This window comes from Coturnix japonica, chromosome 6, assembly GCF_054131305.1.
Source record: "Coturnix japonica strain WE chromosome 6, WE-NBRP24, whole genome shotgun sequence".
Taxonomy (NCBI): domain Eukaryota; kingdom Metazoa; phylum Chordata; class Aves; order Galliformes; family Phasianidae; genus Coturnix; species Coturnix japonica.
In genome coordinates this window covers 38,193,983-38,215,913 of record NC_140668.1, presented here as the reverse complement: position 1 = coordinate 38,215,913, position 21,931 = coordinate 38,193,983, and the positions used below count along the sequence as shown (strand labels likewise).

The 21,931-nt window shown below is 48.5% G+C and overlaps 3 protein-coding genes across 9 annotated transcripts; 2 read left to right on the top strand and 1 right to left on the bottom strand.

The window, feature by feature from the left end:
• Window positions 1-377: 377 nt before the first annotated feature.
• On the bottom strand, window positions 378-7,474 carry EMC8 (ER membrane protein complex subunit 8). Its single transcript, XM_015874206.3, has 5 exons — window positions 7,209-7,474; window positions 3,752-3,828; window positions 2,368-2,437; window positions 1,467-1,561; window positions 378-1,349 (listed from the first exon to the last, which is right to left on the bottom strand). The coding sequence occupies exons 1-5, from the start codon at window positions 7,416-7,418 to the stop codon at window positions 1,190-1,192; spliced, it is 612 nt and encodes a 203-aa protein (XP_015729692.1). The 5' UTR covers window positions 7,419-7,474; the 3' UTR covers window positions 378-1,189.
• Window positions 7,475-7,627: 153 nt separating this feature from the next.
• COX4I1 (cytochrome c oxidase subunit 4I1) lies at window positions 7,628-11,904 on the top strand. The gene is made up of 5 exons (XM_015874207.3): window positions 7,628-7,684; window positions 8,757-8,836; window positions 9,723-9,890; window positions 10,964-11,095; window positions 11,640-11,904. Exons 2-5 carry the CDS (start codon window positions 8,758-8,760, stop codon window positions 11,774-11,776), a joined length of 516 nt encoding a protein of 171 aa, XP_015729693.1. The 5' UTR covers window positions 7,628-7,684; window position 8,757; the 3' UTR covers window positions 11,777-11,904.
• Window positions 11,905-12,857: 953 nt separating this feature from the next.
• LOC107319419 (dual specificity protein phosphatase 22-A-like) lies at window positions 12,858-21,608 on the top strand. Of its 7 annotated transcripts, none has more exons than XM_032447096.2 (9): window positions 12,890-13,019; window positions 13,292-13,336; window positions 13,431-13,489; window positions 14,260-14,293; window positions 14,519-14,601; window positions 16,739-16,788; window positions 19,074-19,148; window positions 19,589-19,760; window positions 21,228-21,608. In XM_032447096.2, exons 3-9 carry the CDS (start codon window positions 13,469-13,471, stop codon window positions 21,384-21,386), a joined length of 594 nt encoding a protein of 197 aa, XP_032302987.2. In that variant the 5' UTR covers window positions 12,890-13,019; window positions 13,292-13,336; window positions 13,431-13,468; the 3' UTR covers window positions 21,387-21,608. The 7 variants fall into 7 exon arrangements, with proteins under 7 accessions (XP_015729673.2, XP_032302987.2, XP_032302986.2 ...); XM_032447095.2 differs by having other exon boundaries at window positions 12,906-13,019; window positions 13,218-13,336; XM_015874187.3 differs by lacking the exon at window positions 13,292-13,336 and having other exon boundaries at window positions 12,858-13,019.
• Window positions 21,609-21,931: the final 323 nt, after the last annotated feature.

Here is a 21,931-nt window from a genome sequence, read left to right as displayed (position 1 = left end):
CTGAGCTAGATATGTATTCTCTTCCTTTCCTGCCAGCACGTCAGACTCATGATTCAGAAAGACTGCTGACTATGTGCCAGTGCCTCTTGTAAAGCCCATCACATCTTACTACCACATAGCAGGCAAACAAAGCCACTGAGTTCAAACCTTCATCTCCATCCTAAAGGAGGAGGAAACAGTGCTACCAAGCTTCCTCACTGTCCACTGAACTTACTCTTAGAAACAAGCAAGAATTAGAAAGACAGATGAAAGCTGAGCAAGAGCATAATCTGGACTTGCTTGATACATTCACCTTCAACTCAGAGATACATTTTAGCCTTAAATGACTGCCAGCCAAAAATCAGAACTGCATAAAAGACAGAAAAAAACCCCAAACCTGCATAGAAGTGATATTGTATTTTACTCTTTCCTTTTGTGGCCTTAAAATGGTTTTAGACCTTTCATTCAATATCGTTATTTCAGGCTTCAAATCAAAGCAAATAAAGAAAAGTCATACGAGGTGAGCATCTGATTTTACTTGGTGTTGAACTATGGTTGTATGTCCAGGGTCAGCAGAAATGACTGTAGCATTTGGGAATACAGCTTTACTGCACTGTCTGTAGCTGTGTCACGGGAAACCACTGCAAATCAGGTGACACCTGAGCACGGCACATCATCCTCAGCAGTCTGCATTTTGCTGCAGTAACTAAAGGCCATTTCCAGCCAGGCCAAAAAACCCCCTGAAACAGTTAACCTTCAATTCTGTCTATGTATTTGACCTTCACATACTTCATCTGAGGACAAAACTGGGTTGGTTTGTGTTTTGTTTTGTTTTTCTTGAAAGCTATTTTCATAAATCTTTAAAAATTATTCTCTCTAGAGTACAAAAGCTTAGTCAAAACTTTGTGATACCAACAAGGGGAATAAGCAGGAGCAGTTCTGGGTTTGAAGGAATAGCAACATTCACTGCAACCGGGAAAGCATCCACGGGGACAGCTGGAACTGACGCTGTGCAGTTCTTCCAATCAATCTCATGATAAGGATTCAACAGCTTACAGGCACATCACCCTTAGCAATGCGATGTGTCACTCTGAATCCTCCAGCTTTCCACACCAGGTACTGAATATTATTCTATTTACATTCAAAAATATCATCTTTGTGTCTTCAGTACGTAGTGGGAATGCCCGTATGTGAGTCAGTAGGAACCTCTCTAACACAGGTGGAGGACAGCTTTGTTGATCTCTGGGTTTGTCCAGTCGTTCCGGATATCATCCAGGTGGTTATCAAAATCCACAAGTGTTTCATAGGACTTGCTGTCCAAGAGGGATGCAGCAATTCTCTGAGCTTCACTCCAATCTTCACAGAAATCACTAGGAAGCGAAATAACCACTAATTAATAACAGTCACAAAGGAAATCTCCATCACCTCCTCCACTAATGGCCATTCCTCCCCTCTTCTCAAAGGAATAAGGTCTGATGTTTACTCACACGTGTGGGTCTTTGCACCTCCACTTGTTCTCGTGAAGCTCATACACGTGAATGGCAGGTTCCAAGCACTCCATTGTGAACTTGGTGTTATCAACCTGGTGTGCAATAGAATAAACACCATCTTAGCCTTCTCCAAACCCCAAGTCAACAGACGAAACTAAAAAATGAATTATAAACAGGACACCTTGTACCAATTCATCTACTGTTCTACCTTCACACGAGAACTTTCCCATGTTGTAAGGTGGAATGATACAAAGATGATAACAGATATTCATAAGGAAAAACTCACCGATATGGATGCCTTCACCGGGAAATGCTGAGGCAATCTCCACCAGGGAGCAATCTCCAAGAGAGATGCTGCCTTAGTGGTGGTCAGCCCTTAAATGAGGTCTAAAGGAGGTAGAGTCAAGCACCACCCCTTCTGGGAGCACAGCTAAATTACTCTCACCTGTGCTCCCACATCTGACCCAACACTTGCCTCAGCTGATTAATCAGAGGTTCAGGCTGTGATTACCAATTTCCCATACATGTTTAAAACGCCAACACTCTTGGTGGCTCCATTTATTTCATCCATGAACTTAAAGGCCCCATCCAACCAGAACCATTCTGTGATTCTATAGGAGACAAGAACTGAAGTCACAGAAAAGGGTCCATCACAATAAGTGCGCTGCCTTTGTTCAAACCTCCAACAGGGAAGGTCCCCACTTCCTCTGAGACAACAGAGAGGTAACCACAGGCAGTTCCTATGAACCACACTGGCTACAGGTCACTGCATCTCCTCCCCAGAGCATCTGGGGAAAGAGCAAATGGTTACCTCACTGTTAAGCAATCAGAGAATGGCATTTAATCTGGTGTCATGGTCATAGGATTAAGGAGAAAGAGGAAAAATGAAGTACTTTACCATGATGAGTGCTGTATCATTAAAGCCCTCTGCAATTCGGGATGCCACCTTCTCAGCAACCTGGGTTGGACTGCAGCAGAAGGCAAAAAGAACTGTGTTATTTGAAGTGTGACGCTTCAGCTTAAAACAACAGGAAATGTGCTTAAAGGGTGGTGAAAATTAGAGAGCTTGCTTACAAACAGGAACGAGGCATCACGTTAATGTTATACTTGACTGAAAACAGAAAGCCAAGAAAGCCCCACCTTCCCTCTTAGCACACAGTCTATGCTTAGGCAGTGTGTGAGTAGCAAAACACTCATTGCAGATTGTACACGGAACCAAGGTGCTGTGGTCTCCCACCTCCTTCTGCCAGACCAAGAACCACAGCTGCCTTCGACCACAAACGTATTCCATCTGTGTGCTTCCCACTGTGTCTGAGCTCACTCACTGCCCAGCTGCTCTACAGAACCAAACTTCTAAAGGGAAACCTTTACTCTGTTTCAAAGCCTGCAGTCTCTACATGGTGCCAGAGATAAAGTCTTGGGGCTGGAAGAAACAAAGCCAGTCTTTCAAACCACAGTGGGAACAGACAAGCTGCATCTTCTTTAAAATACCCTCAGCAGACCTGTTTCCTTTGTAAGGAAAAGGCAATGTACTCCTGATAGGGACCCAAGCAATCACAAACACCGCTTACAAATATACTTGAGACTGAAAGATAAACACTAGCAAAGTGACTGGAACACAGCATGATACTTTAAACAAGTATGATATAACCTCAATAGTCTTGATATTGGATTTGTCTGATGTATATAGGGAAAAATATGTGATATACATACACATCAGGGGCTGCTTTACTGTTAATTTGAGTTACCTAACAGGGGGGAAGGGAGAGAAAAAAGGCCATTCCTGGGGAAAACAATAAGAAAAATGGATCTCTGACTGCCATCATCCTACATTTCAAGAGTGACCCTTTGCCACGTCAGAGTTCCCTTCAATAGAACTTCAGTAGTGTGAATTAAGCAGTTTTACTAGTAAAGAGTTCCATCACTTCGAAAAGACTTTCCAACAGCTATTTAGAGCCACTTGTGCTTGTAAGATATTTCCAGCACAAGCAAACACGCCTGCAAATTTTGGCTATATCGCTGACAACTGTAATTAAACTGGCTGGCAGTCATTCAAATAATGGCCTTTTATAGTATCCACTACAGGAGAGTGATACTGGAAAGCCTGAGGTTTCTACACCTGAGCAAAGGCCGTACCCACCAGCAGCACAAAGACAATATGAAAGCAGATGACAGTTGTCAAAGTTAATCAACACGCACGATTTTATGCGGCTGATTTTTGCTGGCAGGGTACAAAGTACAAGAGAAAAGAGCAAACAGAAGGAAATATTGCACCAACACACCTGGCATCTTTCACGCGTTCATTTGCCTGGTAATATCCAGCTATCACGTAGCTATTCTCTTTGCACCAAGAGTCAATCTGAAAAAGTAATTGGAACAATTAACATTGGGGTGGGGGGAAATAAAAAGATGAGAAGGAAATGCTGTGTCTGGCTGTGAATAAAATGATAAGAGGGGCATTATAATGTCTTTGCCATTGCTTTGTTTGATATACACATTTGATATACTGAATCAGGATGGAGAAAGAGAACTGAACATTCGGGGGCTGATGGAAAGCAGGAACCAAATGGAGCAGAAGCACAAGAAGCTGCTTCAGTCAGAGCCTGCCCCAAATTGGAATGACAGCACTCAGTGCATGGCTCTGCCCCACCACCATTCGGGCCATTCTATGTCAGCAGAGGGAATTAAGGAGGTGTTTGGTGTGCAGACTGTAGTGTCACTTCACAGCTTGCTCATTTCATCCCTAATGCAACATTTCCAGGTTAGAGCGTGAGAGTTATTTACCTCATTAGCAAATAAAGCCTGAAGTGAAAGGTAAACATAAGGCAGAAAAGGACTGTGGCTCTTGCTCTTGCAGTACAATTGCTCTTCTCCCCCCCCAACCTCAACATCTATATTGAAATGGATTCCAAAATCATATCCGATGCTGACCCGTGGCATCCTCTAAGTCCGATCAATCTCATTTTTAGCAATAATTACACTATCAGGCTGCAGAAACAAAAAAGCCACACGAATAATCCCTCCTCTACAAGGGATGAGATGGATTTACACAGTAAAATAAAGGCGATAGGGCTGTGCTGCAGCTGAGGGTCAACTGCTGCTTCAATTATAAGCCCATTTTGAGGCTTTAGAACAGTGGTTTTAATTAGTAACAGGGTGAAAGCTTGGCATTAAAGCCACAAACCAGAGCACGAACATGTAATAAATAACAACAGTAATCATAATAATTTGTTGCTTTAAAAACTAAAGACCTTAGCCCTACATTAGCTTTGAAATAAGACTTCTTGAGTTCCCAGTTCCCTCAGTGTTAATTAGAAACTGCTTCTGAATTAAAACCCCAAACCAAACCAAACCTACCCCCCCAAAACACCCTCCTGGATTTACTTTCCACCTGCAATTTCCATCCAGTCTCAACCATGGGGGGTTTAATACAAGCTCCTCCTGCTGATTCTTTGTACTTAGATTGCTCTAAAGCAGCACTTGCAATCTGCAGAAGCTATAGGTCTGTGGGCAGGTGTACACCATATTCTATTCTGTACATATTAGATCTGGAGCTTATTCCTTCCATCAATGTTATAGGATAAGTCAGGTCAGAGATGAGCAGATTAAACCTATGGATCTGGTTCTAGATGAGCAGTGTATGGATTTGACCAAGCAACAGCAGCTGGAAGAGAACCATGTCCCACCAAAACCTGCCACAGCTTCTCAGTCCTTTTGGAACAGAGCTGCTCATTTACAAACATTGGCTTCCAGCTATGCTGATCTCACTGATTTATTCAGCAATCACGTGTTATACTGCACAGAACAAGCAAGAGAGCCCTCCTTCCTAGCGTTACAATGCTAAAAGCTCATTTTAGAGCTGTTCTGCCAGCATTTATTGACACCTTTGCCTTTGTTTAACTAAAGAAGGGGAGCAAAAGGCCACGGGCTCTTTTCAAACGATGAGTTTCAAGGCTGCCAAGCATCATAAGAGTCAGCAATAACATGTTTTATTAAGTCCTAATTAACGTGGGATATATCAAGGGGTTCCCCACCTCTGCCTTTTTGTATTGAAAACAACAAGCAAACACTTAAGGCCATGCTATTTCTTTGGATCCATAATGATTTCATATGCTGGTTACTGCAGATGTGGCAATATATCTCAGTCATTGCATGAAACAGGATTGATTTCATCATAATCTGATCCTACAGCAAGATGAGGAACTTGCAATTATTAGGAACTTGCATTAGGAACTTGCAGTTATTCCTATAGGACAAATTATCCCGTTTCAAAAGGGACAATCCCTAAGTTAAAGCATTTATAAGCAGATTTATTGCATTTTCCTAGGAAATAACAGAGGAAAATGGTAAGTAGAGACAGCAGAAAATGACTACACCAGCAGCATATACTTTTGAGTTACTCTTGTGTTGTTACACTGCTGTAGATCTATTTGAGTCTGCTAGGTTTGGTATGATCTGCAGCCATATAGCAAACCAGTGTGGCCAGGAATCAGACCATACCTGCATTCCAGTGTCTCAAGTCTTTATTTAGTCAGATCCAAAAGCATCTTAATGCTTCCTTGACATAACTGCATTTGGAGAAGGTAATGGTTTATTTACAATGAAGTGCTTTCTGCTGAAGAAATCTATTAAACTGAGGGTAATGTATAGGTTAGAAAGTCTATGTGAATCAAAACCTTGTTATACTTACTGGTATCAGTGAGGTTTGAGTTTCCTACAGCTAATAACGTGCCTCAAAATAGGTAAGAAAACCTGCAGCTTAAATCATGCACAGGACGGCTCCTGGTCTTTATATTGTGGGCTGAGGCTGGAAAGTGCAATGGGGGAAGTGCTGATGTTGATGATGTGGTGGAAGACCTGAGCCAGGGGAGGTTCAGGTTAGATATTAGGCACAGAAAGAACAGTCAGGCACTGGCACAGGAGAGAGGTGAGGTCGCTGCCCTTGGAGATGTGGCACTAAGGGGCACTGTGGGATGGTTTGGGGTGGATGTGGTGATCCTGGCATCCTTTCAGGCTTAATGATTCTATGAGGGGTTATCCCATCGCAGCAGGAAGCTGCAGGGTACTGATGTAAGAGGCTTTGGCTGCACACAGCTCTGCCATGGGTGAACCTGCCACCATCACTTCACCCAGGGGAGAAAAGAGATGGTGAATGAGCCTGTAACACACAAGATGAGATTTCACCAGGCGTGTATCATCAATACTTCATTTTCTTTTCCTATTTAGGTTAATTGCTGTCATAAGAGAGGGGGCAGCTTATAAAAATGAACTAAAACACATAACTACATGCTCTTACTTCACGCTAAGCATGCCCTCGTCCAGTCAAGTGATGCTGCTTAAAGCTAAAGAGGTGAAAAGCCCTTTCTACAGCAGAACACAGCTCTTGACATCACAGAATGACCCGGGTTGGAAGGGACCTCAAGGATCATGTAGTTCCAACCCCCCTGCCCAGCAGGGCCACCAAACATACACATTTACTAGATCACGTTGCCCAGGAGACCCCATAGAGACCCCATAGATCCCCATAGAGACCCCATAGATCAGGTTGCCCATGGCCCCGTCCAACCTGGTCTTGAACACCTCCAAGGACGGGGCATCCACAACCTCCCTGGGCAGCCTGTTCCAGGGCCTGACCACTCTCCTAGTGAAGAACTTGCCCCTAACATCCAACCTAAATCTTCCCTCTTTTAACTTAAAACCATTTCCCCGTGTCCCTCCCACCCCCATTCAAGGCCTTACCAGCGTTAACGCCACCTCCAACATAGGAGCCAACGCCAATGTACCGTGAAACAACGGGATGCAATCGACAAACAGCGAAGGAGGCCCGGCCTGCTCTCGGCCTCGGCTCCCCGGCGGTCTCTCGGCTACCAGCAGCCCGTTAACGGCGCAGTGAGGGTATTTAGCGCCGTGTAGCACCATCTTGCAGTAGGCCTGTGTGGTCAGCTTCATCCCGGTGGGACCGTGAAGTACAACCGGCCTCCTCCCCTCAGCTCACCGCCTGCCGTAAAGCGCGCCCGCCGCCGTCCCCCCACACCGCCACATGCCGTAAAGCGCGCCCGCCACGCTGTCGTAAAACCCACGCTACGGTCCTCCAGCATCCCATCAACCCTCGCGGCGGAGGGACAGTACACCTTCTCGTTGGACTTCCGGTTTGCTCTGCGCTTCCGGTCGGCGGCTCCTTCCGGTGGAAGCCCGGCGTAGAGGACGGTCGGCAGGTCGTCGGGCTGCGAGGCCTGGGGAGGGCATAGGGGGTACAGGGAGGGGATAAGGGGATAATAGGGGCAATGGGAGGGGCCTAAGGGGATAGTGGGGGCACCGGGAGGGGCCTGGGGGGCACCCAGAGGGGCTAAGGGGATAGTGGGGGCAATGGGAGGGACTAAGGGGATAATAGGGGCACCGGGAGGGTCTATGGGGATAGTGGGGGGCAATGGGAGGGGCTATGGGGATAGTGGGGGTAATGGGAGGGTCTATGGGGATAGTGGGGGTAATGGGAGGGGCTATGGGGATAGTGGGGGTAATGGGAGGGGCTATGGGGATAGTGGGGGTAATGGGAGGGGCTATGGGGATAGTGAGGGGCAATGGGAGGGGCTATGGGGATAGTGAGGGGCAATGGGAGGGGCTATGGGGATAGTGGGGGGCAATGGGAGGGTCTAAGGGGGTAGTGGGGGCAATGGGAGGGGCTATGGGGATAGTGGGGGCAATGGGAGGGGCTATGGGGATAGTGGGGGCACCGAGAGGGGCTAAGGGGATAGTGGGGGCAATGGGAGGGCCTGGGGGGCACCGGGAGGGGTTAAGGGGATAGTGGGGGTACAGGGAGGGGCCTAAGGGGTTAATGGGGGCACACAGGGTACCCCTTCACAATGGGGGGGGGGGCTGAGGTGCATTAATGGCTTGGGGGTGTTGGGTTTGATGCTGAAGGCTGTGAGGGATTCATCCCTTAATTCAATCCTTAGAAAGCATTATTGAGTCTGTTATTAAGTCTATTATTGAGTGTCTGCTGCCTGGTGTTGGAGCCCCAACGGTCTGAGGTGTTTCCAGGTCTGTCCTGGGGCTCCTTGCTACCAGCACTGGGTTGTTGAGGGCGTCTTGCATGGCTGAACCCAGCACAGTGCTGGGAAATGGGGTGTGTGCAGAGCTCAGCTGGTTTGATGCTGCTGTAAAGCTTAGAGCAGCTTGCTTTGTCCTTTAGGATAGAGGCAGGAAGCCCATAGGCAACAACACTGATGGGTTTTCATTCCATTTCATCACCTGACAGTGATTTATTGACCTGTTGTTCTCTTCTGGCAGGATGTTGGCTTCAAGAGCATTCAGCCTCATTGGGAGAAGAGCCCTTTCCACTTCCATCTGTGTGAGGGCACATGGGCATGGTAGGTGGCACTGCTTCAGTTTTAGTAAGGGCAATAAAGGTGATGTTTGAGTGGAAGGATACAAAATGCAATTATTAAGCTCTTTAAAGCTGAAGAGAAGAGCTTTTTCCCAGCTACAGACTGGTTCCCAATAGCAAGGGAACTGCAATTATTAATTATGTTGTTAGATAGATATATTAATGATGTATCCCCTTACAGCTGTAGGAGACTAATAACATGAAGCTTGTCCAAAAGAACAGAGTGGCTCAGTAATTTTGTCTGTGATGTTATTTGCTAGAGGCAGCTCCTTGGCATTGCATGTCCTTGTAGAAATTGCAATTCTGAATGCTCTTCCAATGGCATTTCCTGTGTGCCTACTGCAGCTCAGGCATGGGTAAGGAAGGATGCAGGATAGATGGGGTCGATAAGGCTGGTTTCTCAGCCTGGCAGCAGGAGCAGAGTCTGGGCAGCACCTCTGCCAGCAGATGGCATTGGTGACAACGGGGTTAACTAATGGGGAGCAGAGATCAGGTGGAGACTGGGATATAAGCAAAAGTGTAGAGGCCTTCTTTGTATTGAGAAGGGAATCAGTATGACAACTAGAAACAGAGCTGGCTTGGAGATTAATAGTTTAAAGCCATTTGGGATATTACCTTTTGACTAGATCCATAGAGCCATAGCTACTCAATCCTTTTATTCTAAAAATTAGACCCATTTTAATTAGTTTCTCTCTTCTGTCTTTCTCAGCGATGAAGACTTTAGCCAGAAGTCTTTTTTTCCCCCAAGATTTCATAACTGCTCTCATGTTTTAACTGCACTGTTGGCCTTATGTTTGTATTGTAACCAGTAAGAGATGTTTGTGCAGGAGTCAGAAGCTTGAGTTTGTCTTTTCTCTGCCCAAATACAGCTGGTGTTGTCAAAGCAGATGATTTCAGCCATCCAGCGTATGTTGATCGCCGTGATGTTCCCCTGCCAGAAGCAGCCTTTGTAAAGGAACTCTCTGCTCAGCAGAAGGCTCTGAAAGAAAAGGAGAAGGCATCTTGGACTGCTCTGTCCGTGGATGAGAAAGTTGAATGTAAGCCTCTGAATAACCTTACAGCTAGTAATAGTGAGACCTAATCTGTTGCAAGTTCATTACTGATGACTTACTAGAAAGACATTCAAAGAAGGTGGCTCTAAGCTGCTGCTAAGCCCTGCTTTACTGATGGCTTTGTGGGCAGAGAGTTGAGCCATGAGAGAGCTCTGTTAATTATGGTGGGGCACAGGTGGAGATCAGTGGTTTGTGTGGCTTGTGTTCTTACTGCTATTATTAATGTTAGATATGCCCGTTGGTCTCTGTAATGTGCTTGAGGTCGTGCAGTGCATTTGACAGAAGGTATTTAGTTAAATGTGGGCCAGGCTTAACAAAGAGCCTGTCTTCTTTGAGAAAAGCTAGTTATTATCACCAGTATTCCAAATTAGAATTAACAGTATTTAATTAGTCAAGCTGAGTAAATGGAGCCCTATATATTGACCTTGGCATCACCAAATTTCAGCTGCTTAAAGTGCCAAGCAGGTGTTTTGGCTTGAAGATGAAACTGTCACCTTTACACCAGCCATCCTGTTGTGGCAAGTGAGATCCTGTTTTATGGGATCAGTGAAAAGCACAGTGTCCACCAGTGTCAAAGCAGGAAGATGTAAAGCCCTCTCAAATATTCATAAGCACTTTCCAAATCAAATGCTGCTTTGAGCTTCGCGAGATGTTGGCAAAGCTGTGAGAAGCCTTTTAAATATAAGCATTCCCATTCGAAGCCTTTGTGTTAAGGAGCTTTATGGTAAATGGTAATACTGGGAATTGGTGGGAGGGAAGGAAAGCTCCATTACTTCTTATTTCTATTATACAACCTTTGCACAGCTTTACGGTCACATATAAAACAGAGACTAACATTGTCTTTGCTCATGAGAGGAAGGTGAAATGCAACTCGTTTCCTTTGCCACAAATGCATTGGTCTTGGTGTGGAGGAGACCAGCTAATTTAGAAGACATTTTAACATCTCTTCCATTTCATACATCTTCAAGCTTTGGTTTGCCTCTAGCAAGTCATGTAAGTTGCAGGAAGAAGTGCAAAGAACTAATTTGATGCTTAATGTTGGGTGGTTTTTATTGCAGTGTACCGTATCAAATTCAATGAGAGCTATGCAGAAATGAACAAAGGAACAAATGAGTGGAAGACCGTCCTTGGTGGAGTGCTTTTCTTTCTTGGTGTCTCTGGCCTCATCCTCATTTGGCAGAAGATGTTCAGTAAGTAAACACTGTATGGCGTTTCCTCCCTCCTATTGGAGAGATCAGTTGAGATCTGATGTGGAACAGCCACTTTTGGAGGGGAGGGAAGGGAAAGAATAGCAGTGAGCTGATGGTCCCAGTGCTTTCCCTCTCTCTGAAACCTGCTGTTGCAAAAGCTTGCTGCCTTCTTGGCCATAAACATTTGGGTTTCTGCCATGCTTGGCTTCCTTCCCAGCTAAAGGTCCTACCTCAAGGGAGCCCTCCAGCTGCCGTGAGGCAAAGCATGCAGCTGAATGAGCTGCTTTCCATCTTGAGGATTCATCTACTTGTGGTGAGAGTTAAGAGAGGGCTGATGGGCAAAACTACAGTAGAATCAACGCTGGAATCTGCTGATCTAAATGCTTCAGAAACTTGATTTGGGGAGTATAGGTTCAAACAGGTGATGGTGCACGTATGATCAGCATATCAGGGGGAAAAGCTTTCTGTTGGTCAAACCTGCCCCTCTATTCCCATGTTGTTAATTTAGTGTTGCAATGTAATTCTGTTCTGTTTTCAATTGCAGTGTACGGCCCTATTCCACACACCTTCTCTGACGAGTGGCTGGCAATGCAGACAAAGAGAATGTTGGACATGCGAATTAATCCCGTGGAGGGCATCTCTTCCCAATGGGATTATGACAAGAATGAGTGGAAGAAATGAAGCAACTCAGTGGAACCTGCTCTGCTTGAATACTAAATGATTCCATCACCTGCGTGTGACCTCGTTGCTTATGTACTGGAACAATCTCTCCACCTAAATAGATGAAAATAAACATCTGGTTAACTTGAGAGTTTTATTGGTCTTCAGGTGTTTTTATTATGGTAATTTGTAGTGTAACAACCATTACGAGGGTATAATGACAGTGTTAACCAGTTAAGGGGGATGAAATGCTTCTAGTTGTGGGGGGGGAGGGATAAATAAGGTGAAACATAGTTTGGAAAGTGTGATTTTTGTATTCATTGCCTTGAAACTAAAAGTGAAATTTCACTTAGCTCTACAGTGGGGATTGTTGGATATTCAGGGCAGTCATCCTGCTGTTCTGACATAGGAATAGATCCTTAGGAGCTGTGCTACCTCTTCTTTTCCTAACACCTCTTAAAGGCTGCGTTTCTGGGACACAGCCAGGAATCTCAGTGGTCTGAACTACATGTAAGGTCAGCAGATCCCAGCTCCTGGGTAAGCTCAATATCCAGTAACTCAGCTCCTAAAATAGCAAGTCAGCTCTCCAAAAGGCAGCGGTGCTGAATCAAAGCATGTAGGGTATGTGGTGGGGATGAACGCTGCTTCCCTTGTCCTTGTAAAGGGGACTTGGCTCTGTATTCTTGTCCTCAAACTGCTTTTCCCATCTCAGCAAAGATCTAAAAGCAGCTTTGCCTTCAATTCATTTGTTTCCTGCCTATAAGACAGTCGTGTTTTTCCATCCATTTAGCTGCTGGAAAGCCCAGGGAGTCCCTGCTGCTGCTCATGGGGAGCTGGCCAGCCTTTCCTTTGCAGCAAGGCAGCTTCTGGGCTGGCTTTAAGGTGAGGTGATTCAGCAGGCATGAAGCGACAAGCTCCCCTTCCTATTTGCCTCCAGAGTGCAGCAAAGGGTGTTACAAAGGATGTTGGGGTGCCTGCAGCAGAGCTGGCTTCATCGCAGTGCTAAATCTGACAGCAAAACAGCAATGTCTGCAACCAACCTGGCAACAGCACGACAACAAACACAGCCTCAAGTGCCTTGAAGTGTCATCCCGAGGCTGCACTGGTTCAGTGCCTGTAGGAAACATCTCAAATGGATGTGGGAAATGATCTGGTCTGCTGGGAGATGTCTGCTGGCTCAGGCTGAGCTCTCTGGCACTGGAAGGGGAGGTGGGGCTCATTCCAGATGCTGCACTTCTCCTGCGCCATGCTCTTTTTTTATGGGGTAAGTGTCTTGTTTTGAGTTCTGCTCTCATTCCCTTGGCTGGGAGGAACTGGTATGAATGAAAGAGATCCTGCTGAGCCTGGGGATTGCAGCAGACAGCAGCATCCTAGCATGAAACCTGGCCCTAAAGCAGTGCAGGAAGGCAATGGGCTGTCCCCACTCTCCATGCCACCTTGGTGAGGTGGTGCCTTGATTTAGGAGAGCAATTCCCACTGAGCCAGAGAGTCCAGAATGGAAACCTGAGCCTCAGATCCTCATTTCATCCTTCCCAGCCCTATAGCAGCTGCTTTCCCCCTTTGCCTGATGACACGGAGCTGGTGAGTGGGCTGAGCTTGCTGGGGCTCTGTGTGCCCCATGGGGTAAAAGCAGCTCTTACTGTTTTCTGTGGGCTTTCTGGGTGTTTTCTTGCAGATAACCCTGGAGACTGAGAGCTGGCCTAAATCCTCACCATGGGGAATGGAATGAGCAAGGTACTGAGGGCTGGGCTGAGCGCCTAGGGGTGTTCAACAGGTGGCAGCTGGCTTTTGGATCTCGTCCTTTGGGTGGTACAGCCATAGTGGCACAAATACCCTGGACTAATTGGGGATCTCAGGTGCTGTGCATGATAACTCCACACCCTCCCCTCGCCCCCATTTGTCCCCCATAGGGATGTATCTGTGCAATGTAAACAGGCAGTGGGGCTGTGCTGGTTTTGGTGCTCAGGGTTGGCAGAGGGATCGATGTCTGTTTGTATCCTTAAATAACCACTGGTGTATGCATTATCCAGGTTAAAATTAGACACCGGGATAGCAGCAGAGCAGCACTTGGGATAAATTAGAGCCTCTCCGAGCTCTTTTTATTGCTCCTCTGTGTAATATAAAGCAATGATTTCTCTCCATCCATCCTTCTCAGAGCACACTTCTAGATGCATAGGATCCTGTTGGCTCCCCATGAGCATAATGGGGATATCTATGATATCCACCCACCCAGCATGAGAAATACCCCCAACATGGTGCTGCTCACTGGGTTCTTTATGCACAGAGCCCAGCAAACTCCTTATGTATAAGCTGTGCGTTCACCCATCAATCCCCAGCTGGCAGAGGAAACCTTTGGAACCATTTACAAGAGTGGTTGCCCCCCATCCTGCAAAAAATAGGTGATGCTCCTGAGTGATCCAGAAGCATCTGTGGGTTGGGGGGCTTGGGAAGCTGAAGGGGACAATGTGTCAAACAGAACAGCTCTGCTTTTTGCCACCTTACAGGTGGTCGCAGGGCTCTACCTGGGGAACATCCGTGGTGAGTCTGGGGAACCCTGCCTGGCAGAGGGGTCTTTTTATCCTGAGATGGCTGCAAAATGGCTTTGTCCATCCCAGGAGAGGTCAAACCAATGGGGTCGGCCACCCTTGTGTCACCGGGTTTGGGTGTCATTGACCCCCACATCCCATAGGGTGGGAGGCAGAGGGATGGGGATGGGGTTGGGGGTGGGATATCTGTGTTTGCTGGAGCAGGTCCTGCTTGCAGACTCAGAGGACAGGGACAGTCTGAGGAGGCACGGCGTGACACACATCCTCTCCGTGCACAACGGGGCCAAACCTGTGCTGGAGGTGAGTGCGGGACACGGGACCGTGCTGCTTTAGCACCCAATGCTGGGAATGGGGTTGGCTGATGGGGGGCACAGAGCAACCCGGGAGGGTTTGTAGCGATGGAAGCTGAGGGTTCCCGACCTACGGTGCTGCCCCAGGTAGGGACCGCGAGAGGGCAGCGGAGCCCCACGGACGGCACCGCCGGAGCCGCATCTACCCCTGATATGGGATGGGGTTTGGGGGGGGCTTTGCCTGTTCACATCCACGTGGGGCAGCCCGTGCGGAGCCAGAGGAGCCTTCACATAGGGCCAAATCAGCTGGGATCGCTTCCCATCACTCCAGTGTTGCTGTAATCCCCTTTTTTTTCTGGCTTTGGATTTGGGAATGAGCACCGAGGAACCCTTAAGACCCTGGAATCCTAATAATATAGAGGTGGAGGAGGTGCACAGGGGGCAGTTCTATCCTATTCCATGTCACCAGAGTCCCTAAAGTGGCATAATAATGCTCTGTCACTACTGAGAGTGACACCTTCTCCCCATCTCATGTATGGCTGCTGTTGTCCTGTGGGAAGGGAAGGTGAAAGGAGGTGAAGGAGGGAATCTAAGGCAGGAGGGAGCTGCTGGGTGCATGCAGGATGAACAGCCTATGGGTCTGTGCATAGGACATGCTCCTTCCTGCAAAAACACTGAGCAATGAAAGCTGAGGAGAGAGAGAGAAGGAAGGAGGGTGAAGAAAATAAGGGCAAAGAACTGCTTTGTTCAGGGAAGGGGCAGCAGCAGCTGGGGCATGGGGCAGCAGCCTGCATAGGCGGCTTGCAGCCCACAGCAGTGCACAGGGCCAGTGGAAAGGGGAACAGGAAAAGCATGGTGGGTTGAGCAATGTGTCAATCACAGCCCCTGCCCGGGGACCGCAAACCCCAGCAGTGTTCCCATGCATGCAGCCCGGCTTCCCTCCCCGAGGTGGGATGGTGGCACATGGTCCAGTGGGGAAGGGGAAACCACCCGGGGTCCAGCTGAGTGTATTGAGTGCTACCATTGGCGTGAAGGCTTTCCCAGCTTGGTGGGTTTCCTCATTCATCCAGGTGCTGGGAAACTGCAATGCATCATAGCTCAGTTGGAAAACAGACCCATCTTGCTTGTCCCTGTGTCCCAGCTCATTTGCTGGGGTGTGGATGAGGAATATGCCAAGCAACTGGTTGGGGAGGGTCAGGCTGGGACTATCATATCACAGTACACTTAAGGTTGATAAAGACCTCTATAATCCCCAAGCCCATCCCATGCCACCATGCCTGCTGTGCTTAAGTGCCACATCTCCATGACGCTTGAATGCTTCCAGGTATGGTGACTCTACCACCTCCATGGGAAATATCTCATACGGTCCCCATCCCATTGGGGGCTGTGGGAGCAGTGCATGACAGGGCCAGGGAAAGGCAATGGGATGAAGGGGAGATGCTTAGGAAAGCCCCTGTACTTCTCCTAGCAATGTGGGTCTTTCCAGTGTGGGAATGTCCCCATGGTGGCTATGCCCATCCAGCCCTACTCCTTCCCCTTGACATTCACTTGGAATAACTGGCTTTTTCCAGCATTTACATGAAGATAAGCAAGAGCAGCTTAGGGTAGCGGTGCTATAGGGATATGGATGGAAACGGGGCAGCCCCTGGTGTGCTGTGCTTGGCTGTGTCAGCTCTGTCTGGTGAGGTTTCCACTTGATTTGCTAAGAAAGAAAAAAAAAAAAATTGAGATGAAAAGGGTCTAATTTTAGCTCGGAACAGGGAGGATCGAGGAAGCGATGCTCTAAAGAAAGTGTAATCTGACCTACGCCAACACGCGGCAGGATGATTTCTGGTGTATTGAAGGAACCAGGAGGAAATAACTCATTGATGAGAGTGACTTCATGGCTGTGTGTCCGCATCCATCGTTCTGATGGGACAAGGCTGTCACCAGAGCATGGACAGGGATGGGGACAGAGATAGGAAGGCTGTGGTGCCCCTCGGATCCTATTGAAATGGTTGGAGCAATCCTGACTCTGCCCAGGGTGCCTTGGAAAATCCCATTCTAAAGAGGGGCTTTGCCCTTAGAGACACTTGAAGGGCTTGTGTAGAAGGAAAAGAGAAAATAGGAGGAGATATCTCACTGCCACAACTATCTCTTTATTTCAGGACATGACTTATCTCTGTATCTCAGCCTCGGATTCCTCCAGTCAAAACCTGTAAGTCATCTGCACTCTCAAGGTAGAGTTTTGGTCGATACAAGATCAGCTTTCTCAGAAGGAATATTCACTTTGCACTGCTGAAACTTCATGTCATTGAGCTTGATGAAAGCTGTGGCTCATTTTGAGGCAGTTAATAGTGTTTGCATGGCCTCACATCTGTTTCTCTGCTTGTTTGCGGTCAGCAAATTCAATTTTCCATCAAATTTCGGAATTATTCTACCAGGCAGAGCTCTAAACTGGAGCGAGATTCATTGGTGCAGACAGACAGTGATTTGTATTGGCCTTCTGGACTTCTTCCTTGCAAGGAGAAACTGGATATTTATCAAAATGAGTATTTTTTTCCCCCATCCAGACCATAGATATTGGACACATAAGGCTTTAAGGATGCTCTTGATGAGGTGATGGGGCTGATGGCTGCAGTGCTGATTGTATTAATTGGTTTTCATCATCCCCTGCTTTGAGCAATGGGCACCCAAGAACCATTCATTATAACCTGAAAAATACATGACTTCTGGCAATTTTTCTTGCCTAGAAGAGCAAAAGCTTCACATGCAATGGTTGTACCAAGCTCTATTAGTGGGGGTTCCAGTTTTTCACCATCCCTGGGAGAAACTCTGCTCCGTGGGCATGATTCTGCTTGCTCACGCTCCTGCTGAGAGGAAAGAGAAGCTTTACAAGAAAGCCCTGCCTCAGCAAGAAGGAGGGTTTTTTGGGTTTCTTTCTCTCCTCTCATTTCTTTGCATTTGTGGTGCGTCTGCTGAAAGGGGAAAATAAAGAAGGACAAGGCTGGCTGCCGGAAGGAAGAGTTATTCAAGGAACTATTTTTTGCTTGCCACTTTAAGTCATGGATTTCACAATCCTGGTGAACTTGGTGTCCTACAAAGGAGATGGTTGTGACTCAGGGCTGGCTCTCAGTGTTACCACTCCTATGGGATGCAAGTGGGAGGTGTCCCCTCTAGCTGGCTGGGAAGGACCACAAGTGAGGACGGACAGGCAGCTCAGTGAGGGTCAATGGGAGGACATACAGCCACATTGTCATGCCCAAGGTTCAGTGCTGTTGGTTCCAGTGAAGGGATGTAGAAGAGGTGTGGGACTGGGAGAGCTTGGAGCCTTGTGGGTTGTGTAGGCAGTATAGAAAAGTCTGTTTCCCAACAGTAGATGCTCTGGATGCTCTGCTGGCAATAGATTGACATCTCCCTCCGGGGCCAAGAGAGAAAATACTCTTAGCATGACTACAGCTTCAAAGAATCTCCTTCTCTTCTTGGCTTTTGGACAGCAAAACTCCTCAAACTCCTTGCAGAGCCGCTGTTTCTGAATGTGCTTTTGCTTTCTTAGAAGGCACCTGAGCCCTATGCTTCCATGGAAGGGTGCAGAGCATCCCTGCTGGGTAGACAGGAGGAAGGGGAAGTTTGGGATGGTGTTTGTGGCCAGGTTGGGCTTGTGGCCCTGGCGGGGTCTCAGGAGGATGCTGAGGGGAATATCTCTGTGGTAGCATGTGTCTGAGCTTCTGAGAAAGCAGGAAGGCTGCATGGGGCTGGCCCAGCCTGGTCACGAGAAGCAGAGGAAGTTTGGGACCCAGCAGTGGGATGAGGGCTGTGTGAGGCCACCTCCTCTCCTCCTCCTGCTGAGGAATGTAGGGCTGTGCGCCAGGCTTTGGGTCAGTGAGTCCATGGTCAGCCTGGGCACAGCCCCAAGTTACCCAGGAACAGGCTTTCTGCTTCAATACTCCCCTATGGTGAGCAGGGATGGGCAGCAATCGTTGTGAATATTTGCTGAAGAGCCAAACAAACAGCTCTCTGTGAGCTCTGGGAGATGCTGTTTGGTAGCACTAAACAGGAGATGGATGGCATCGGAGCACATGTGTAATCCTCCTATGGACCTTGGTCTCATCAGTGTACACTGAGTTATTTTAGCCTGCGTTATACCTCTGAGTCCTGATGCTTTCAGAAAGGGGGTTGCTGCAGCCCTGCATCTTCCTCCCCATGGGCATCCCCCACAGGAGGGGACATCATATAGAGGATGAGCTCTGATGTAAGGCTGAGATGGTTATGGGGATTTTGCTCTCCCATTGTGCTGGTAGCATCATCCTGCTCTATCTCATCACCTTGGGATGCAGGAAATCCCATAGAACATTCTCCTGCTTTTCCTTCCTGGCTGATGCAGTTCAGTCCCTTCCTCTGGCAGGGGACCCATCTCTGCTCTGGTCCCAGGGAAATCCTGGGGATGATGGCAGGAGGCAGCAGCTCCTCCTACCCTCACCTCACTGCTTCTCTCCCAACCAGGATGCAGCACTTTAAGGAGAGCATAAAGTTCATCCACGAGTGTCGGCTCCGTGGGGGAGGCTGCCTTGTCCATTGGTAAGACCCTCTATTAGCAGCCTGTGAGCTTCCTCGGTGTGATGCTAAAAGGTGGGGAAAAGGGTCACCCAAGGGTTGGCTTGGGGAGGTGGGGGGGGGTCTCAGGTGTGGGGATGGGATCCCAACTAACGTGGCTGGGCAGCGGAGATGGGATCCTAATAAATGTCCTCAGTACTGAGTATCAGTTGTGGTGGAGGAGATGAGGAGTGGCATCAGGTCAACAAGATCATCCATGTCCCAAAAGCCTGAGCTCTAAACAGATGGCACAGGCTAGAGGAGGGGTCATAACCATGTAACCTTCATGGGGCCACTGATGGGACAGGTGCCACCATGGCTGGAAAGCCCCATTACCATTCAGTGCTGCATCTCATGGTTGTCCCACCCTGCTGTGGGGTTCCCATGGTGGCAATACCTCCTCCTGACACCTTACACTGTGCCAGCCTGGCCGGGGTATCCCGCAGCACCACCATCCTGGTGGCCTACCTGATGACAGTGACAGAGCTGGGCTGGGAGCGCTGCCTGGCTGCCACCAAGGCTGTACGTTCCTATGCCAGCCCCAACTTCGGCTTCCAGCAGCAGCTGCAAGAATACGAGCAGACCTTGCTGAAGGAGGTGGGTCCTGCATGCACCCAAACCACTTTGCACATGCTATTTATTACCTGGGGGGTTTTTGCTTTTTGCATGCATGCATGCAAAAGCTTAACGAGTGCCTAGACATTACGTGAGTGCACTTAGAAAAACGCTGTTTGAAATCCCAGTGCTCTTGTTTTCTCGAGAGTTCAGCTCGTGCTCTGTGGAGGGGGGTGCACAAATGGAGCTGGCACCATGCTGTGCCTTATAGGTAATGCAGCCCGTGATGTCACAGCTTGAGCTGTGCATGACAGCCCTAAGCTTGGTCCCTGCAGCATCCCTGGAGAGAAAACCCCAATATATGGCATGTTGTCACCGTGCAAGGAGCAGCTCCATGGGATCCCAAGTGTCAGCCCCTGCCCTGGCACAGATGCTGTCATTTGAGGGTAGCAGCCCTACCAGGCTCCACAGTCAGATGCCAGTGGTTGTTTTCTAGCAAGGAAACCATCTCAGCTCCCACCCCTGCAGCGAGGCTTCCTGCATGAGGGTGGCTGCCTGGTGAGTCCCGTGTCTGGGGGAGTAGATATGGGAAATGCAGACATTCCCATTGGAAACCCCCTCTGCCCAGCTGACCTTCCCCTGAAGCAAGAGATGGCTGCCACCAGTGCTGCTCTCGGGCTTTCCCCTGGCTTTCATCTGATCCCAGGAGAATGGAGCTCTATGGCCATCAATGGGATGTCAAGACTGGGGCACAGGGAGCTGCCATCCCTACAAACCAAGGGGTGTTATATCAGTATATCAGTATTATATCAGCTCCCTTCCTCCTTCTGCAGCCACATCCATCCCAGTGCTACCCACACCCTGTGGCTCAGCTGCTTGTTCCTTGCAGGTTTTGTACCCTCCAACCTTTTTGCAAGGGTTTTGCTTTGCTGGGTGCTCTGAGCGCTGCTCCTTGCTTGCTGCCTTCCCATTTCTGAGTGTCAGCAGCACCCAGTGCTGCTCCCACCCCACGCAGCATGGCTGTGCCTCAGCAGTGTCGGGAATGACATGTGCAGGGCTGGTTCCAGCTCTGTGCTGGGTGCCAGCTGGCCCTGAGCCCTGGGACAGGAGCAATGTGGGTGAGCACAGCACTTTGCAAACAGGAGCCGACCTGCCTAAGGTCAGCGAGTGCAGCCCTTCCCTGCGTTGGAGAAAGCGTGGGGACGCTTTGCTTATGGTTACTGTGGCTGTAAGGAACAACAGCAGCTTCTTGGCAGGGGAAAGTAAATAAAGCAAATTAAATAAAGTCAACAGAGCAGTCGGGGCTGCTGCCAGCTCTGTTAGTCCTGTGAGCAAACAACAAGGCTGCTCTCTGTCCTGGTGAAGCAGCAAACGCTTGGTCTGTGTGCAATGCTGCATCTCTTATTGCATAGCATGCAAGCTCCTGCAAAATGGGAGTACTGCTGCAGGTGCCCATGCTGGGCTTGGCACCCAATGACTGTTGTACCCTCTGTGGCTTTGCCTTGGCAGTACCGTGCCTGGATCCATCGTGATTATGGCAGGAACCCCTTCAAGGACCAGGAGGAGCTGCAGAGCTTGTTGGCCCAGAAGGAGCAAAGTGGGAGCAGCGGAAGCTCCTGCACTGGTTCTCCAGCACCCACCCATCCACTGCCCAGCAGCAGGAGCTGATGGATGGACAGATAGGCAGAGTGATGTTGTCTTTGTGCCTTGCAAAACATGACAGCCACCGTGCCCAGCGCCCATGGATGCATTGGGGCAGGACCCCATAGCTGCAGTCATGCAGGGGCTGCTCTGCTGCTGCCCTGTTGTATGGGAAAAATCAACTGTTAACTGAGAAATAGAAGGGCAGGGCCTCACTCTTCATTAAAGCACTTCTCAGGGTCACCACAAGAGGATCCAATCCTTGATTCAAGTATTTCTAGGAATTCCCTTAGTGGAAATTTCTGGGTATTGGAGCCTGTGAGTGGGACAAAGCTGGTGCTGAGCTGCCAAGAAAGGGGGTGGGTTGATTAAAACCATAGGGATGGCTGCAGGGATAGAGGGATGGGCTGTGTTATTCTACATAGAAGTGCTGCAGTACCTGGGGAAGCATCTTGGGCAATTAGTGGGGAGGAAAGGCCAATTAATGCTGTCGATCAAGGGAGCTGGGAGGGAAGTTGAGCAAACCTTGTAGATATTGCATCGAACGCCTCGGTTATCATTTTAGGAAGCAG

What these genes read in the sequence shown, in the direction of transcription:
- EMC8 (XM_015874206.3), bottom strand. Translation starts at nt 7,418, where the DNA reads ATGAAGCTGACCACACAGGCCTACTGCAAGATGGTGCTACACGGCGCT. An exon ending in GAACGCGTGAAAGATGCCAG is followed by an intron (nt 2,438 to 3,751) that starts GTGTGTTGGTGC and finishes CTTCTGCTGCAG; the next exon opens with TCCAACCCAGGTTGCTGAGA. An exon ending in AGGTGCAAAGACCCACACGT is followed by an intron (nt 1,350 to 1,466) that starts GTGAGTAAACAT and finishes TTCGCTTCCTAG; the next exon opens with TGATTTCTGTGAAGATTGGA.
- COX4I1 (XM_015874207.3), top strand. Translation starts at nt 8,758, where the DNA reads ATGTTGGCTTCAAGAGCATTCAGCCTCATTGGGAGAAGAGCCCTTTCC. An exon ending in CGTGGATGAGAAAGTTGAAT is followed by an intron (nt 9,891 to 10,963) that starts GTAAGCCTCTGA and finishes TTTTTATTGCAG; the next exon opens with TGTACCGTATCAAATTCAAT. An exon ending in CATTTGGCAGAAGATGTTCA is followed by an intron (nt 11,096 to 11,639) that starts GTAAGTAAACAC and finishes TTTCAATTGCAG; the next exon opens with TGTACGGCCCTATTCCACAC.
- LOC107319419 (XM_015874187.3), top strand. Translation starts at nt 13,469, where the DNA reads ATGGGGAATGGAATGAGCAAG. An exon ending in CTACCTGGGGAACATCCGTG is followed by an intron (nt 14,294 to 14,518) that starts GTGAGTCTGGGG and finishes TCCTGCTTGCAG; the next exon opens with ACTCAGAGGACAGGGACAGT. An exon ending in GGGCCAAACCTGTGCTGGAG is followed by an intron (nt 14,602 to 16,738) that starts GTGAGTGCGGGA and finishes TCTTTATTTCAG; the next exon opens with GACATGACTTATCTCTGTAT.